General features: G+C 44.1%; 1 protein-coding gene across 2 annotated transcripts in view; it reads right to left on the reverse strand.

Annotated features, from left to right (window-relative positions):
• Positions 1 to 19,449, reverse strand: part of RGS6 (regulator of G protein signaling 6) — a 437,580-nt gene that overhangs the window by 178,715 nt on the left and 239,416 nt on the right. For both annotated transcript variants that reach the window (XM_044271952.1, XM_044271951.1), the window contains exon 3: positions 12,083 to 12,182. In XM_044271952.1, the coding sequence (XP_044127887.1) occupies positions 12,083 to 12,182 (100 nt within the window). The remainder of the gene's footprint in view (positions 1 to 12,082; positions 12,183 to 19,449) is intronic.

A 19,449-nucleotide genomic window follows, 5' to 3' on the forward strand; every position in this document is an offset into this window, starting at 1 on the left:
TATTCAAGTATTTTTTGTTAATTTGTGATTTTTGAGCTACGCTGCACCATTGACAATAATCAGACCATGGAATAAACTGAAGATTACATTTCTCATGTTTGCCAAATCACACACTACAACATTATTAAAGTTCTATTCCAAATTCAATCTACGGTACATTAATCTGAAACACAAGGTAGTGTAGTATTTGAAACCTACTGTAGGCTGTGGTTTAATTGCAGGGCAGGTGCCCCATGTACTCACTTTTGCAAGCGGATGACTGGCTATACTTGGGAGGGGCGTGACTAAGCAACTACCTGGTCTTCACTAGAGCCTCTGATGGTGAGGATAGGCTTAGGTCATTAGGGTAGTTGCCAGGTGCCACTCCAGAGCAGTCCCCGAGTCAGTGGCAGCTGACCAGTGGGTCAGAGACACCGGTGCAAGCACCGAGGGGAAGGATGTGGTCAGGAAGCCCAGAGTCAGGGCAGGCAGCGATCAAGCAAAGTCCATAAACTACGTCCAAGGTCAGAGGCAGGTGGCAAACAAGCAAAATCTGTTAAATCCAAAAGCAGGGTCCGGTACACAGAAAAGCAGAAACCCCAAAATACAACTTCATGCTAGGAACTAGACAAGCTAGTGACCAAGATTGCTCAGGTGCCTTCCTGGGGCAGGAAATACCTTTAAATACTTCCTGCAATCCAGCCATAGGCTGGTAAGACAGAGGGCGTGTTGCCTCACAAGGGAGGAGAGATGCACCTGCGCACGCCCTAACAAACAGTACAGGACTCAGACAGGAAGCATGCTCTGGCATGGAGCGGGGATACAACAGTTAAGCTACCTGCTGTTCACGCTTGTCAGCACGGCGCATTTCGGCAGGAGGGAAAGAGGGAGTATGGAACAGCATGACAGACAGTCCAGGCGGCTATTGAATGTACTGTATGTAGGAAATGTAACACTGTGAGTGTGAGCCCGCGGGTAGGGGCAGCTGCACCGGCACAGACCGCTGGGCTCACGCTTACAGTGTTACATTTTCTACATACAGTACATTCAATAGCCGCCTGGACTGTCTGTCATGCGGTTCCATACTCAGGATCTACCAAGAAAAACTGAATGTGCGTGGCTAGTTTTACTCCCTTGAGGATATTGTATGCCAAGTTAAGGCCTCATGCACACGACAGTTTTTTTTCACGGTCCGCAAAAACGGGGTCCGTGGGTCCGTGATCCGTGACCGTTTTTTCGTCCGTGGATCTTCCTTGATTTTTGGAGGATCCACGGACATGAAAAAAAAGTCGTTTTGGTGTCCGCCTGGCCGTGCGGAGCCAAACGGATCCGTCCTGAATTACAATGCAAGTCAATGGGGACGGATCCGTTTGATGTTGACACAATATGGTGCCATTTCAAACGGATCCGTCCCCATTGACTTTCAATGTAAAGTCTGGAGTTCTTTTATACCATCGGATTGGAGTTTTCTCCAATCCGATGGTATATTTTAACTTGAAGCGTCCCCATCACCATGGGAACGCCTCTATGTTAGAATATACTGTCGGATATGAGCTACTTCGTGAACCTCAGATCCGACAGTATATTCTAACACAGAGGCGTTCCCATGGTGATGGGGACGCTTCAGGTTAGAATACACTACAAACTTTGTACAAGACTGCCCCCTGCTGCCTGGCAGCACCCGATCTCTTACAGGGGGATATGATAGCACAATTAACCCCTTTAGGTGCGGCACCTAAAGGGGTTAATTGTACTATCATATTCCCCTGTAAGAGATCAGGGCTGCCAGGCAGCAGGGGTAGCCCCCCCCCCTCCCCAGTTTGAATATCGTTGGTGGCACAGTGTGCCCCCACCATCGCCCCCCCTCCCTCCCTCTATTGTATTAAATCGTTGGTGGCACAGTGTGCCAACCACCATCGGCCCCCCTCCCTCCCTCTATTGTATTAAATCGTTGGTGGCACAGTGTGCCAACCACCATCGCCCCCCCCCCTCCCTCTATAGCAGTAACATTGGTGGCAGTGTGCGGTCTCAACAGTAGAAGATTCATACTTACCTGCTTCTTGCTGCTGCGACGTCTGTGTCCGGCCGGGAGCTCCTCCTACTGGTAAGTGAAAGGTCTGTGCAGCGCATTGCTAAAGAACTGTCACTTACCAGTAGGAGGAGCTCCCGGCCAGACACAGACATCGCAGCAGCAAGCAGGTAAGTATGAATCTTCTACTGTTGAGACCGCACACTGCCACCAATGTTACTGCTATAGAGGGAGGGGGGGGGGCGATGGTGGTTGGCACACTGTGCCACCAACGATTTAATACAATAGAGGGAGGGAGGGGGGCCGATGGTGGTTGGCACACTGTGCCACCAACGTTTTAATACAATAGAGGGAGGGAGGGGGGCCGATGGTGGTTGGCACACTGTGCCACCAACGATTTAATACAATAGAGGGAGGGAGGGGGGCCGATGGTGGTTGGCACACTGTGCCACCAACGATTTAATACAAGGGAGGGAGGGGGGGCGATGGTGGGGGCACACTGTGCCACCAACGATATTCAAACTGGGGAGGGGGGGGGTCTGCCCCCTGCTGCCTGGCAGCCCTGATCTCTTACAGGGGAATATGATAGTACAATTAACCCCTTTAGGTGCCGCACCTGAAGGGGTTAATTGTGCTATCATATCCCCCTGTAAGAGATCGGGTGCTGCCAGGCAGCAGGGGGCAGTCTTGTACAAAGTTTGCAGTGTATTCTAACTAGAAGCGTCCCCATCACCATGGGAACGCTTCTGTGTTAGAATATACTGTCGGAAATGAGTTTTCACGAGGTGAAAACTTAGATCAGAAAAAGCTTTTATGCAGACGGATCTTCGGATCCGTCTGTATGAAAGCAACCTACGGCCACGGATCACGGACACGGATGCCAATCTTGACCGTTGTCCGTCAAAAAAATAGGACAGGTCATATTTTTTTGACGGACAGGATACACGGATCACGGCCTCGGCTGCAAAACGGTGCATTTTCCGATTTTTCCACGGACCCATTGAAAGTCAATGGGTCCGCGAAAAAAAACGGAAAACGGCACAACGGCCACGGATGCACACAACGGTCGTGTGCATGAGGCCTAATAGTAATGTAAAGGCAATGTTATGCCATGTTTTGGAAATGTGAAATCAGCATTGAAGTGAATCGGTCCGCATCCGTAATTCACACGAAACGGTGTCAGTGTATTGCAGATCCGCATATGCGGTCCGCAATACGGAAACGGAACACATACGTTCGTGTGAACAAGCCCTAAGAGTACTATTCAGTGGCTGCAGTCACTTATATCTTATAAATAACCCACCCCCTGAGATTTCAATTGAATTTACATTTGTTTTTATGTGGAAGAATATTTTAATTTAAAAAAATCACACTCTGCTTTATTAATATGGGATTTATTCAAAACACCAAATGTCACGTGCATAAACACACAGCTCTATGTTTCCTGATTTCTTTCTGTACATGATAAAACTAGGGGGAGCTCACTGCTTAAGAATTTATACAGTTACTGCTGAATTCAATGGCAGCTGTAAAAATCTCTTAGCTCTTAGTTCCCTCTAGCAGCTGTAACACCCCAGAGTTGTGTTACTAACCTCTTTCAGCCCGCTAAGAGCCTTAACCTTGTGATCACATGTAATTTTACATAATATCCTCACAACTGTGCATTCTAAACCTTGTTAAATGTATATTGCTGTAATTTCTATGTTCACCAGCAGGTGGCAGCAATGTTCTGGCAAGGAGTTAGGTTCAGTTTAGTGTTTCTAGACTGGAATAGTTCATTCCAGTTTAGCTCCCCCTCTTTGAGCAGAGTGGGTTGCGCCCACATCCTACCTCATGGGAGAGAAGGAAGTTAGAGTTAGTGTGCCAGCCGCCCCTGCTAGGGGAAGGCTGTGCGTGTAGGAGCTCCTAGATATAGGGAATCAAGCCAGGATCTTGTCTCGGCTGAGACATTCATCATCATCATCCCCAGCCTGAGCCCTGCAGCCTCAGCTGGTAGAAGCAAGCAGACAACTCCAGAATTCCAGGAAGAAAGCATATCCTGTGAAGATAGCTGTGAGTAAAGTCCAGAGACCCAGGAGAAGCCATAGTCCTCCTTAGTTAGTCAGTCCCCAGACAGCAGAAGATAGAGAGTGCAGAAGCCAAATTCCTGCCACAGTATAGAGCTACACAGCAGACGTCCTTTCCTGCAAGCTCCAGGTACATGAGAGAGCAGAAGATAAATTCCTGCCAACCATTGCTAATACTTGCTGGGACCTAAGACTAAAGCTGTATCTTGCTTGGATGAAAGCTACAACCAGTAAAGACAAATTTTAACTTCACCAAAGGTCTGGATCTCAAATTCTGCTGCAAATTCCTCTATTACTCCTACTAGCACCACACTCATTTTATTGCAAGTGAGCCAGGATCCAGGAGTCCAGCCGTACCCAGGTAGGAGACACCATTATCACTACCATACAGAGACATTACACCACTCTGGCATTCCTAACCTGGGGCCTGAGTTACAACATCTTAAAAGGGCCCTGTGACAGTACCCTGCACACGCTGCAATTGGCGTCACGAACAAAACTATAGACTATTATACCCCTATCCTGACCCACTGCATAATTTGGCGTCCGTGTAACCGTACCACGGTCCTGCTCATTGCGCAGCGACTGTATGATAATGCCATGGAATTATGGTGTGAAGTGGAAGAAGGAGATACGCGCTTGGTCCCTTCTCAACACAGGCCCCATAGCAGCCGCATGGTCTGCCTCCATACTAAGTTCGCCACTGCGACCAACTACTCATAGGTAATATAACACATCTCGGACAATTTTTATAATAGTTAAATAATTGTATAATTACTATGCACAACTGTGCAATTATTTTGTTTATTGATATTGTGTGTGTGTGGTGTGTGTAGTATATATGTGTGATGTGTGTGTAGTATATATGTGTGATATGTGTGATGTGTGTGTAGTGTGTAGTGTATATGCGTGATGTGTGTGTACTGTGTGTAGTATATATGTGTGATGTGTGTAGTATATATGTGTGATGTGTGTGGGGTGTGTGTGTCTGCAGTGTGTGATGTATACATGTGTGATGTGTGTGTGGGGTGTTTGTGTGTGTAGTATATATGTGTGATTAGTGTGTAGTATATATGCGTGATGTGTGTGTACTGTGTGTAGTATATATGCGTGATGTGTGTGTACTGTGTGTAGTATATATGTGTGGTGTGTGTAGTGTGTGTAGTATATATGTGGGATGTGTGTAGTGTGTGTAGTATATATGTGTGGTGTGTGTAGTGTGTGTAGTATATATATGGGATGTGTGTGTGTGTAGTGTGTGATGTATGTGTGGTGTGTATGTGTGTGTGTGTGGTATGTGTGTGTAATAATGTGTAGTGTGTGTGTGGTATGTGTGTGTAGTGTGTGTAGTATATATGTGGGATGTGTGTAGTGTGTGTAGTATATATATGGGATGTGTGTGTGTGTGTGTGTGTGTGTGTAGTGTGTGTGTGTGTGTGGTATGTGTGTGTAGTGTGTGTGTGTAGTGTGTGTAGTATATATGTGGGATGTGTGTAGTGTGTGTAGTATATATGTGTGGTGTGTGTAGTGTGTGTAGTATATATATGGGATGTGTGTGTGTGTGTGTGTGTGTAGTGTGTGATGTGTGTAGTGTGTGTGTGTGTGTGGTATGTGTGTGTAATAATGTGTAGTGTGTGTGTGGTATGTGTGTGTAGTGTGTGTGTATTCAAATCTTCCTGGAAATAGTGAGTTTAAACCTCCAAGAAAGCGGAAAGACAACCAGAGACGTGTGTGCCTTGGGGCCTGATACAAGTGTATTATGTGCCTGCCATTAAAAAACAACGCTGTTTAAACAGTTCCCATCTTCAATTTGACCTACATACAACTATTTTAAGAGTCAAGCAGTAAAAGCATTTCTAGTTGAAACTGATAAAATACCCGACGTATTAAAGTGCTTTAAATGCCAACAGCCAAGATAACCCTGCAACAAACTGGTAGTTGTCTACGGACAGTATTTGTGGAGCAGACCTACTGTAAATGGGTCACAGCCAAATTCCTGTAAGCGAGGATTAGCAGCGATGCAGTGTGGTGCAGACCGTGCCCGCTGCAGAGGTGGGGTAAGCACTGTACCATGACATTAGGAGTAAACAGAAGGAGATGCCTCCCTTTGTTTGTTCCCGAGCAGAAAGCAGGCTAAAGTGCATCCTTTTTTTAAAAAGGAACTATAATAAATTACGATGAAATGTATCATCGCCTAGATTAACACTCGTGATATTTTGACATTTTTCAAGAAACGCCACTGCTATTATCTGTCGGAGTAAGTCCCCGCGACAGCGTGCAGCTCAAGCAGAATTAATTGGGTAACAAAGAAAGCTGCAGTTTTGTGCCTTGGAAACAGCATGTAAACTAGTCAGGCTGTGCTCCTCATTAACGTTTCCTCAAGGCTATTTCCAGAAGGTCTTTCCCTGGCTTTTTGTTGCAGTTGTGTGTATACAGTATGTATGTAGTTGGGTGTTTAGTATTTTTTTGTACAACCAAAAATCAGGGACATCTTACTGTCACATTCATTACAATATGCACTATTAGTATTACATTGTTTGCACAAAGGCTTTTAACTTTTTCTTTTGGCAAAAATTGCAAATTTAGACCCTACAGGGAAATTTCCTGGTGGGCCGATGTCCAGGGGGCCACTCGAGCCCTCCTTATCGCCGCCAGCTGGATATATAATGCTCTCAGGTGTAATTTATGGAATGAACATCGGGTACTTATACACTTGGCAGGTGCCCTCCTAAATTCAGCTATATTGCCGTCCTCAGGACTTTTTTTTGCCATACTTTGGTATTTGGTTCTGCTGGGGCAGTATTTTGTGCTGCACTATTGTACTGCTGGTCCCATCTACTTGTGTTGTCCCTATAGCATGGGGCCTCTTAGGTTTTCTCCAGGGCCACTTTAAAGGGAACCTGTCATGTGGATATTTGATTATAATCTAACTAATTATATACAATCATTAACTACTAAAAAGTACCTTAGATGTATTCACTTACTGGTGTGACAGATGGTTACCTCATAAAATACACACAAAGATGCCGCATGCCAATGAGCTGATTTGAGTCCAGCGTGATGTCATTGAGTACAGTGTATATTTAATTCAGAGCTATAGCCACTCCCCTGCCCACCTGCTGCTGATTCATATGGAAAATAACTGTCATTCAGCAGCAGGTGGGCGGGGAGAGTCAGGAGCTCATGAATATTCAGGACTCATCATTATCAGCTGGAGCTTTTCAATACAAGATGTTGGCAGATTGACTGTGTCAATTAAAGAAAGTGACCCAGCATTTTTCTAAGAGAATCAGTCACTTATTTATGTTGCCCTTAGGTAGGACACCATAAAACTGGTGACAGGTTCCCTTTAAGTTCCCAGTCTGCCCCTGGGGGGCAATGCTTAGTGAAAGGGGGATGAAGCTTTACAGGAAAAGAGATAGTGGTTTAAACTCTCCTCCGTGCTCCAAATTTTTTTCCCGAATTTTGGTGCATTTTTGTAGTAAAACTAAGCCAACGTATAGGTGACGTACACGTAGACTAGACAGTGTAAAGATGCAGTTTAAGACTGCCTCATTCATATGACTGTCACACTGTCATTTCAGAACCAATTAAAGTCTATGGGGCATGTTAAAAAATAGGACATGTCCTAATGGGCCCTACTGAACTCAATGGAGGTGTTTTTAATGACTGTTTAGACAGGAGTGCATCCATCTAAGGCTGGGTTCACACCTGAGCGTATTCGATAAGCGCTTTTTACAGGCGTTTTTAATCGGGCGTTTTTGAGGCGTATTTTGGGGCGTTTTTGTATCTTGTAAACGCGCGTAGTACGCGCGTTTGTGTGATTAACCACAGAGGCATCCAATGAAAAACTGCCACAATACGCACAACAATACGCCCCAAAGAAGCTCCTGTACTTCTTGGGGCATAGGGAATTTTACAGCGCGTTCGTACGCGCTGTAAAACGCTCAGGTGAGAACCATGCCCATAGGGAAACATTGGTTTTTGCCTGTTGAGCGTTTTACAGTGCGTAGAAACGCGCCGTAAAACGCTCAGGTGTGAACCTAGCCTAAGGCTTCTTTCACACTGGCGTTAGAATTGTCCGTTAGGCTGTTCCCCTGAAGCCTGATCGATGTTAAAAATGGGTACAGTGTGTAAAAAAAAGGATCTTTCAGGGGTTAAAATGAAAAAATGATATTCATCTCATCTACTTGCATGCATGTGGACACTTGCTCCTCACTGGATGCAGCATAACCTGATACTCCCAGTATGGTAACGTCACAGGATCATGTTTAGAGCGTCAGGTCCTGCTGCCTGCAGTGAAGAGCCAGTATTTCCGTGTGTGCCTGTGGATGAGGTATTTTTTTTTTTTTCAGCACAAGCAGAATGGGGGTATTATTCTTACTCAGGAGCACAAAGAGGGCCATTAATCATACTGGGAGACACTAATGGGGGCATTAATCGTACTGGGGAGCACTCATGGAGATATTAATCATTCTGGGGGGGGGGACACATGGGAGCATTAATCATACTGGGGGAACAAAGAGGCCCATTAACCACACTAGTGGGGCAATTATGACACTATTTGCTGGATGCAGTTACTTTTTAGGGCACTGTGTGCCAATAATTATTGCAGGGGCACTGTTTGGTACTAGTATTTTCGGGGGTTGATCTGTTTCTGCAGTATAGTGTTGAGGAGGACAGTGGGCACAGTATTGGGGTGGCAGGATGGGGTGTTCAGAAGGTGGGGAGGATGATTGAATAGTAGAAAACTATATATGTTTGTCAAACTCTGCAAAGACAAGAGATGGCTGAAAGAAATCATCATGGCGGTCTGGTGTGAATAGAGAAGACGAGGAAAGAGAATATCTACATCCAAGACGTTACTGGATGTAAGAGGTATGTGGCACTGTATTAGGCTACTTTCACATCTGCGTTACCGATTTTGGCAGGCTGTTCCAGCAGAGAACAGCCTGCCAGAATTCACCAGATCTCGCACTGCTGGATGCTGACGAAATGCCCGTCGGCCCCATTAACTATAATGGGATCCAGCAGAGATCAGGCCACAATCTGGCAAAAATGCTGAGAATCGGTGGGACACAAACCGCTGCATGCTGAGGTTTGTGTCCATGGTGATGGATCATGTGACGGACCATGTGATGAGCGTAGTGACGTCATCAAAGGTCCTATTCCTCACAAAAGAAGACAGAAGAGATGCCGGCTGCGCAAACAAGTGGATTAAGGTTAAATTATTTTTTCTTTTTTTTAACCCCTCCAGCGCTATTGTACTATGCATTCTGTATTCAGAATGCTATTATTTTTCCTTATAACCATGTTATAAGGGAAAAAAATACAATCTACAGAACCTTGAACCCAAACCTGAACTTCTGTGAAGAAGTTCGGGTCTGGGTACCACATTCAGTTTTTTATCACACGCGTGCAAAACGTATTGCACCCGTGCGAAAAAAAAACCGAACAACGGAACGCAATCGCAGTCAAAACTGACTGCAATTGCGTACCTACTCGCGCGGGTTTACCGCAATGCATCGGGACGCATCCGGACCTAATCCGGAAACGCTCGTCTGCAAGGGGCCTTAAACTTTATAATTCCTATTATACTAAGGACTCTATTTGTTTTAACCTTGTCTTCAGAAATGAATGATGAAGCTGATGATCACCTAAAGGGGTAGTCTTAGGCTACTTTCACACCTGCGTTCGGTGAGGATCCGTCTTGTATCTGCACAGACGGATCCCCACCGATAATGCAAACGCTTGTATCCGTTCAGAACGAATCTGTTCGCATTATTCATTCAAAAAAAAGTCTAAGTCAAAACGGATCCGTCCTGACTTACATTGAAAGTCAATGGGGGACGGATCAGTTTTCAATTGCACCATATTGTGTCAGTGAAAACTGATCCTTCTCCATTGACTTACATTGTAAGTCAGGACGGATCCGTTTGGCTCCGCATCATCAGGCGGACACCAAAACTCTGCAAGCTGCGTTTTAGTGTCCGCCTCAAAAACGGAGACCAAACACAGCCAAACTGATGCATTCTGAACGGATCCTTATCCATTGAGAATGCATTGGGGCTAAACTGATCCGTTTTGGGCTGCTTGTGAGAGCCCTGAAACGGATCTCACAAGTGGACCCAGAAACACCAGTGTAAAAGTAGCCTTACTTAGACAATCCTTTTCTATATGCCCTCTTAGTGATAGTCTCCCATTGGCGACCCTAGACTCTGCGCCAAAGCTATGCTGTAAACATGTACTAACCCTCAATCGGTCCTGGCCCGTCCATGTAATACACTTTTAGCTAACTATGTAAGTGGTTTCCATTTAATACTAAATTTCCAATGTAGAAGCTGCTGGTCGTAGGCTCATTTTACCAGCAAGTGTTCCAATAGTAGTAAGGCCTTCTGGAAAACTAAAAGTCCTCATGGCTTCCCTTCCAGAATCTCAGCAGACTGCAAGCTATACTATCAAAGTGCAATTTGGATTCATATAGTAATATGTCGATGTGGGAGGTGATCCTATGCTGGACAGTAGCTTTGAATTAGAATATATCCATTAGGGACATAGAGCCGTAGATACAAATATTGTATTGCAAACATTTTGCAATGATAAAGGGTAACGAAGACATTTACCGAAGCAATGTAATAATAGCAATCACCTAACCAATAACATTTCCAACCTCTGTCCGTCTGCTGTGATAGAGCCCTGTCTCATCCGTTACCACCCGCTCAATTATACCGAATGAGGAAGCAGAGGAGCAAACAATAAGACAAATGCTCTGCAGCCATGCCCTATATAGCATTCAGCCAGTGTTCCTGATAACATCTCTGCTGCAAAAGTGTAGATAAAGCAAGGACAGGTTTTCTCAAAGACATTTTGCACATACAGTCTGTGAATCTTATGAAAGGTAACACTGCAGATACTGTAAGTGCATTACAGCCGGCCATGAGGCCGGGGCTACCGATCAGGTGTGTTTAGCAGCATCTTTGATACCTGGGCTGCCATAGGGTCTGATATAGGGGCACCACTTCTTTCTTCTTGAATAAAATAAATGCATGCTTGCCAATACGAGGGGATATCACATGGCCACACCAAAATAATGCCACTGCAGATAACATGTCATCCAATGAGGCATCACCAAATAGTTCTGCGGCCAACTTGTACAAGCCACACAGATATTGACATTGGACTGATTGGTTTAAAAGGCCGGCTTTACATAGTCAATTTACTGTCAAACTAATTAAACCAATTTCAATATAACACAATGCCATTGTTCCCAGGTACCAATTCAAACCACGTGACGGTGGATACTCCAGGAAGTAACTTTATGTATTCTAGATATCCCAAAATGAGTATACAAATATATTTCAGACTACCTTCTAATATGAACTACCCGTTGATGTCGGATGTGCACCAACAACTCCTGAAGATGGACGGTGCAGTCATGAAGATACCCTTTAAGAAAGGCATTTTATTTAAAGAAGTTCCACCCTGTGGTCTCACAGCTTCCTGCATGGACTACAGGACGACCAGCATCCCCAACTCTGCTGCTTACTGTAGTCCATGCAATAGTACTGGTACCTCCTGAGGCACAAACAGCCCTAAATCTCTGTAGGAAGTATTAGGAGGTATTGCTAGCAGTCACCTGAACAGACACTGGAGCCATCACTCAGGAGCAGTGGGGCGCAGGTTTGAGTCTTCAGTGCAGAGAGGCCAGGAAACTTCACAGCATGGTAATGTCAAGAGGACACTTCTTCCAATTATGACATTATGTTTTCTCGGTTATACAACTAGTAGGACCATTACCCTAGATATATTTAAACTGCTTTTCATTTTCATTCATTGGAAAGTAACTGTGCTAACTACCAGTCAGAATGGAGACCAGTCCAGGACCCTTGAATCTACGTATCACGAAGGTCCCAACAGTTGGACCACAACCAATTACACTTTTATGAACCAAGATAAAAATTGTTTAAGAGGATTACTTATAGATCAGGGCAAAGAGAAAGTCATTTACCTGTAACCACACTTGGGATTTTAGACAGGAAGCTTTTGACTGTTCGTATGGGGACCCCGCCAGATTTATCATCTTGCATCCTGGTGATGATATCTTCAATCTGTAACAGAGAAAAACATATGGTTTGTGACAACGGCCAATTATTGAAAGGGCGACAGTTATTTTGGATTTATTATTATTCATTTTTGATTTATAATTTTATATTCATATTTTACAGACTTTACTAAAAAGGCATTTGCATTTCTACATGTGAAATATTTACCACTGGCAAAGACCAGGGCACACCCTTCTGTAAGTTGTAAATCTATGTAAATAGAGCTTAAAGAGGGCCCGTCACTACAAAATACAATGCAATCTGAAAGCAACATGTTATAGAGCAGGAGAAGACGAGCAGATATATAGTTTATGGGAAAAGATTCTCTAAAACCTATAATTTATACAATTATATCTTCCTGTGAAGAGCTATTGGTACCGGAGGGAGTTGTTACCGTTGACTGACAGCTATCTCTGTATACACAATTATATACACAATGCTATCAATCACTGATAACACCTCCTCCCTGTACTGATGCTGTTCACAGGAGTTGAAAAATGCAACAATATAAATGTATAAATTACAGGTTTTACTGAATCTTTTCCCACAAAACTATATATCAATCTGCTGAGCTCCTTCTGCTCTATAACTGTCACGACCATGGTCATGGTCGTGACTCCTGAACCGCAGGCTGTTTCCTGCGGTCTCGTTTGGTTGTTTCAACCACAGGTGAGGGCCGCTTATATGTTGCCTCACTTGTGGTTGCCGCTGGCAACATGTTCTTATGATGTATGTGGCAGTATAGCAGCCTGAGCTGGTGCTAGGCAGCTTGCTGCAATGTGCATGCGGTTGCACCTGGCGACCTGTCTTTGTTAGGTGTGTCTTTTGTATGTCTGGTGTGCACAGGGTTTTAGTTATGTGTGCACTTTCCCGTTTAAGTGGCTGTCTTCCCTTCCCTGGTGTTGGAAGGGTTCTTCTTTCCTAGTGTGTGAGCACTGGGTGTGTCTGTGTGGGTGTAGCTACATGGGCTATAAAGCCTCAGCTGAGATCTGATGTCTGAGGGGTACTCCAGCCTTGTAGTAAGCTGGAGGCACCTTCCTGGTCTCTAATACCATCTGCCAGTGAGGGCCACCCTTGTGGTTATAAAATGGTATACATGATGTTTAGTTGATGTTCTTTTCTCTTTCATATTTTATGCACCTATGGATCTGGGTTCCTGTGTGTTTGTGTGTGTGCTGTGTCCATTTATGTTTGGGTGTGGACACTAGCTTGTATTGCACGGGATCCAGTCTGTGTGTCTGTGGCAGGTAGGTGTGGAAGTACTTTTCATCCTCCTGCCATATCCATAGGCTGTTCATGTTCATATCCCCTTGCAGCTTGGCCACTTTAGACTCCTGTTTCTCCGCGTCCAGGAGGAACGGGCTGTCTACTCAGCTCCTAGCTCAGGGATCTGCGGAGGGTGAGTAGGGATCCGAGGTTCCTGAGCATGAGCCCTTCTACCTTCAAGGTTGGCTCATGTAGCTAGGAGTCAGGGTCAGATTAGGGAAGCTCTAGGAGGTGACCTGCTCCCTAATTCTGTGGTCCTGGCCAAGTAGCGCCCTACCATCTTCTGGCATCGCACGGCTGAGGGTTTTCCCCATCCTCAGCCGTGACAATAACATGGTGCTTTCAGATTGCATTGCATTTTGTGTTGACAGATCCTCTTTAAATAGTAACTTTATTTTTACACAATATCATTTCATTTAATAGACAATTATGTAGATAGCAAATTTCTTAGTCACTTAGTTTAGAAAATATGCCTGCATTCACCTGGAAAAAAAAACTGTGAAGTCATGGCCACTAGGGGTCTCACCTCCACCTAATTTGCAGTCCATTGACAATATCCTTCCCTAGTAACAGAGACATAGAGGACGGCAGAGAGGAAGTTGTGGCATGTCACAGCTAGCTGAGATCCTGAGCCTGATAAAAGAACTGCTTCTACACTGCTTCTGGACATCACAGGAGCCTCCTGCCTTTCTGTAAGTGGGATTTCCCTCTCCCTATCTGTTCTTTGAGCTCCAAAGCTGAAAACAAACATACTAGGAAGTAGAGTAAAGAATGTCACAGCAGTACAGTGCTGGCAGATTCCACCGAAGGGACATGACCCCTGCTTGTGAAAGAAAGGCATCTAGCTGTGCAGCTGAAACAGGGAATATTAGAGCTGAAAAAAGACATGAGGGAAGCCCAAAATAGACCTGTATTTATCAACAGCCTTTGTTAATAGGGTTGTCTCACTTCTGCAAGTGGCATTTATTATGTAGAGGAAGTTACTACAAGGCACTTACTAATGTATTGTGATTGTCCATGTTGTCTCCTTTCATTTTTCCATCACATTATACACTGCTCATTTCCATGGTTACGACCACCTTGCAATATATCACTGGTGGCCGTGCTTGCACACGACAGGAAAAAGCACCAGCCTATGTGCACTTTCATTGTCCCGGCAACCAGAGCGGCCGATGCTTTTTCCTATACTGTGCAAGCACGGCAACAAGTGATGGATTGCAGGGTGGCTGTAACCATGGAAAAAGCTGAGTATAATGTGATGGAAAAATGAAAGGAGACAACATGGACAATCACAATACTGTAGTAAGTGCCTTGTAGTAACTTCCTCTACATAATAAATGCCACTTGCTGAAGTGAGACGACCCCTTTAACAAAGGCTGTTGATAAATACAAACACATTGACGAACAGTAACCAGAAAACGGCCAACTCAGGTGTGCCAGTTTGACATGGTTTGGAGTATGTCTGTGAGCAATACTATGACTGGGGATGTTTTCTTTGACACTAGCCCTGCCATTTAGATTTTTGATACCATGACCACAGTATTAAAGGAAATCGGTCACCACAATTCAGGACTAATATGTGCAGTAATACATGAGAAGTACTGCAAATAAGAAGTCCAGATTGCCATTTTTTATTTTCCTACTGTGCCCTTTTCCCTCAATGTCAGTACTCAAAGATGCACTGAACTAAGTTTGTAAGGCTGAAAAGAGATATGTCCATCCAGTTCACCCTGTTATCCTGCAAAGTTACATAGTTAATACGGTTGAAAAAAGACAAACGTCCATCAAGTTCAACCAAGAAGCCAATTTCCCTAATTTTAGGGGAGAAAAATTCCTTCCCGACTGTGACTGTGACGAGGGGACATCCTTAGCGTCTGGAGGAAAGAAGGTTTGTACACAAACATAGAAGAGGATTCTTTACGGTAAGAGCAGTAAGACTATGGAGCTCTCTGCCTGAGGAGGTGGTGATGGTGAGTACAATAAAAGAGTTCAAGAGGGGCCTGGATGTATTTCTGGAGCGTAATAATATTACAGGCTATAGATACTAGAGAGGGGCCGTTGATCCAGGGAGTTATTCTCATTGCCTGATGTGTCTGGAAGGAATTTTTTTCCCCTAAAGTGGGGAAAATGGGCTTCTACCTCACAGTTTTTTTTTTTGCCTTCCTCTGGATCGGCATGCAGGATGACAGGCTGATCTGGATGGACAAATGTATTTTTTCAGCCTTGTAAACTATGTTACTATTGTGGGGTTTGGCTCTGGTAGACAGGATTAGCGGACGCAGTACAGCGGCAACAACAAGTTCTTTGGATCAAACAGTTCAGTGTTTTATTCACACTTTAGGCAAGTGACAAAACAAGCAATCATAAACAAGCAAAAAGTCACCTTGCGGTGTTGGTGGTAATTCACACCATGCGGCAATTCTGCCTCAAAGAGTCCTTGACCATAGCTGCACCAACCTGTTTTCACGCCAAACAGGTAGCAAGCCTTCATCCAGACACAAGGCTCCCAGATCCCAACACAGAGACCTGGCTTCTGAGCCCAGCTGCCTATTTAAGGACAGCCAGGTGCTGCCAAAACCCAGACCAGCACTTAAAATCCGGTCCGGTATTTGACCTCACCTGGCTGTAAATCAGCCCAGCAGCACATGCTGGGAGGAAAATACCTGTTTTCCCCGACCAAACCTCTCGCTGTGTCACACTATGTAAAATAAATGTCATGTTTTAAAGGTCAGTGATGGTTTTGTTACATGGCAGTACCTTACAACTATGTCGGTGTTATCCCACTTGTGGGTACAATGGCACTGTCCAGTCACTGCTGACAGAAGCACACCACTTTGACAAGAGGAATGCTAATGCCAAGTTGTTCATTTTTATGAGGAGGAATAATACAGGAACAACGGAGAGTTATGAGGAAAGCTGCTGCAAAACGGTATATTTCTTTAAGGATACCATGTCAGGAGTGGTGATAGGTACTCTTATAGTAAAGTGATTATCATTTATATATTTCCTTCCTTTAAACATTTTAAAACGTGTACACTTAAATGTGCTCTTGAAATTTATCTTTGACATTCAAAGCACCTGAATAGCAACCATGGTGGTAAAAAAATAAAAAATAAAATCAGTGTGAAAACCTTAAAGATTTAGATGTCTCTCATGAGTGCAATAATATGATCTATGCATTCGGCAATGCAAAGAGATAACCCGACTATAACCCTTGTGTGTGCATTTGAGGTCACTTGGGACTGGTTACACTATATACGTAACATACAGGATTATTGTAAATTGGAAAATCATTTTCTCTGTGCCGCTTTACCAGATGAGCCTTCTGTCTGTATTCATATTTCTGCAATTCTCTGTGCAAATTTCAGCTCTCTGTACTGTTATGTACTTATAAAGCAGATCAACATAATGCATGCCTTAAAGGGGTTTATCGAAGGAAAGACTTTTATGGCTTGATCTCAACTTCAGAAACAAAAATAATATCTCACCTATTATTAAATGGCTTTATAAAACATGAAAACTAAATCTGCTTTGTTCCAAAACAGTGACAGGGTCCTCGGGGCCCACCTGCCGGTCATGTTTTCAGGATTTCCTTAGTATTGAGCAGGTGATATAATTAGTGTCCATGCATCAGGACTTACCACCGGTATTCATTCTGTGGGATATTCTCAAATCCTGACCGGTAGGTGGGTCCCGAGGACCGGAGTTGAAAAACCCTGCTCTAGTGAATGGTGCTGAGTTGCAATACCTGACACAACCTATGGACAAGAGTGGCACTGTTTCTGAAGGGGAAAAATGCAGACTGATATAATTTTTCATCATAAATATTTAACTAAATCGGGGTATACAGAATATTGCAGACAATGACATCCAGTTACACAACTCTAGGGGGGGAAGATAAGTTGTTATGTAGACTTTAGTAGAAATTTACTAAAAACGGCATGCAAATTCTCTCTCTATTCCAGTTATTTCTCTCTAACGTTTTATCTCTAGCGTCACGTGTTGGAAGAGGGCAAACCTAGAACTCAATGTCCTTGAAAGTATTGCATGGCCTAACAGAATCATATGGTCCCTTTAAGGTCACCTGCACACGTTGCCGAACACATGCGGCTTTTCCACAGGGATTCTCGTGCGGGAAAAAACACAGCATAGTACAGTACCAGCAAAGTGTATGAGATTGCACAGATCTCACGCACACTTTGCAGAAAATTTCTTCTGTGCGGAAAAATTGACCTACCATGCGGATTTCCAAATCTGCAGCACGTTAATTATGTTTGCAGTTTTACCTGTGGATTTCACCCTTTTCCAATGAAGGGTGAGATTCGCGGCAAAGCTGCATCAAATCCGCAGCAAGATCTGCAATTATAAATTGCGGATTGTGGTGCGGATATGGTGCAGAAACGCACATAAACCTGCATGGAAATTTGCGCAGATCTTATGTGCGCTCACCTGCACTCATGTGCAGGCGGCCTAAAGGGAATCTGTCACCAGCAACCTCCCTATCCAACTGTTTGCACAGACACATATCTGTGGTTTACTCATGCTTGTTCCCGAGCTATGATGCTTTTTCTTAATATGCAAAATAGGCCTTTGGTGCAATGAGGGCATCACCATTGCACTTGTTGCACCCAAGCTCTAACCATTATTCTGACCAGCCGCTCCCTCTCTGCTTTGCCACTGCCTGGCCTTGTCAATGAAAGCAGTGAGGGAGGGACTGGCCCCAGAAGGGAGCGGATCTTGGCTGCAACAAGAGCAATGGTGGCGTCCTGATTGCACCAAAGGCCTAATTTGCCTATTAAGAAAAAGTAGCATAACTCTGGAGAATGGGGCTTTTTTTCATAGCAGATGGGGTGCCTCATGTTACTTTGTATATGCAGATGGATACAGTATATAGCACATGTAGCGCTACCTAAAAATAATAAAATATATTACAAACAGCAGGACAAATACCCATTACACATAACCCATGCAAAGAAGTGCAGGTGGTAGAGCATAGTTGTCTTTTTAAATTAATATCACTATGTTCAGATGACACTGCTGGGAAATGAACGCCTCCAAGATCCCGGCTTTGTGAAGAAATATATAATTTATCCGTGAACATGCGGCACCTTTTAAATTAGGGTCAGAATATTGAAGATGTCAAGAATTTAGCTTTTTTAGCGTTTTTCTTGGGCATCAAAACTTTTTTTTTTCTGATAGGCACCGGCGATTTTATTGCTCAGAAATAGAACCTTCTGATAATAATAAATTCTGCTGTATTGTGTGTAATCAGTCATGTTAATCACTTTATTTTCATGGAAGTAAATATCCAAAAATAGAAAATAACGAGCACTGGGCGAGGGATATTGGACGGCAGACAGAGCTACTGGAAAGGCCTCTAGAATCCGGGCCCTATTAAGGGTCTATAAAAAAAATGGAGCCATTATTCAGCTGTCCGAGATTATATTAGGAAATTATTACTTATGAATTTACCTGCTTAAAATAATATTATTTACTGTATTTTCAAACAGTATGTTACTAATTACATAAACTAGAGCCAACCCCCTTTCTAACAGTCTTAAAGGTGTTTTTGGAGACTTCAATCCTCAGGTCATCAGTATCTGATCTGACCGAGACCCGGGACCCCCACCGATTAGCTGCTTGAGAAGGCAGTGTCGCTCACAGTAGCACCACGGCCATCTCTCAGCTTTTCCTGGGCCAGTGACATCGCCTTCCTCGGGCACATGGCCTAGGCACAGTCAGTCCCATTGAAGTGAATAGGGCTGAGCTGCGATACCAAGCACTGCCGCTATACTATGTACGGCGCTGTGCTTGGCGAGCCGGAGAAGGCCATGGCACTCACAGGAGCGCTGGTGCCACCTCAAACAGCTGAGAGGATAGATCATCGGAATTAAAGTCTCGGAAAAAAACCTTAAAGCCTGACTTGTTACCTACATTTGAGTATTCAGTATTAATATCCCATTCCCCCATGTCATAGCTACAGACTAGAGAAGGCAAATAGTACCTG

The sequence above is a fragment of the Bufo gargarizans genome, chromosome 11 (genome assembly GCF_014858855.1).
Source record: "Bufo gargarizans isolate SCDJY-AF-19 chromosome 11, ASM1485885v1, whole genome shotgun sequence".
Classification (NCBI taxonomy): Eukaryota; Metazoa; Chordata; class Amphibia; order Anura; family Bufonidae; genus Bufo; species Bufo gargarizans.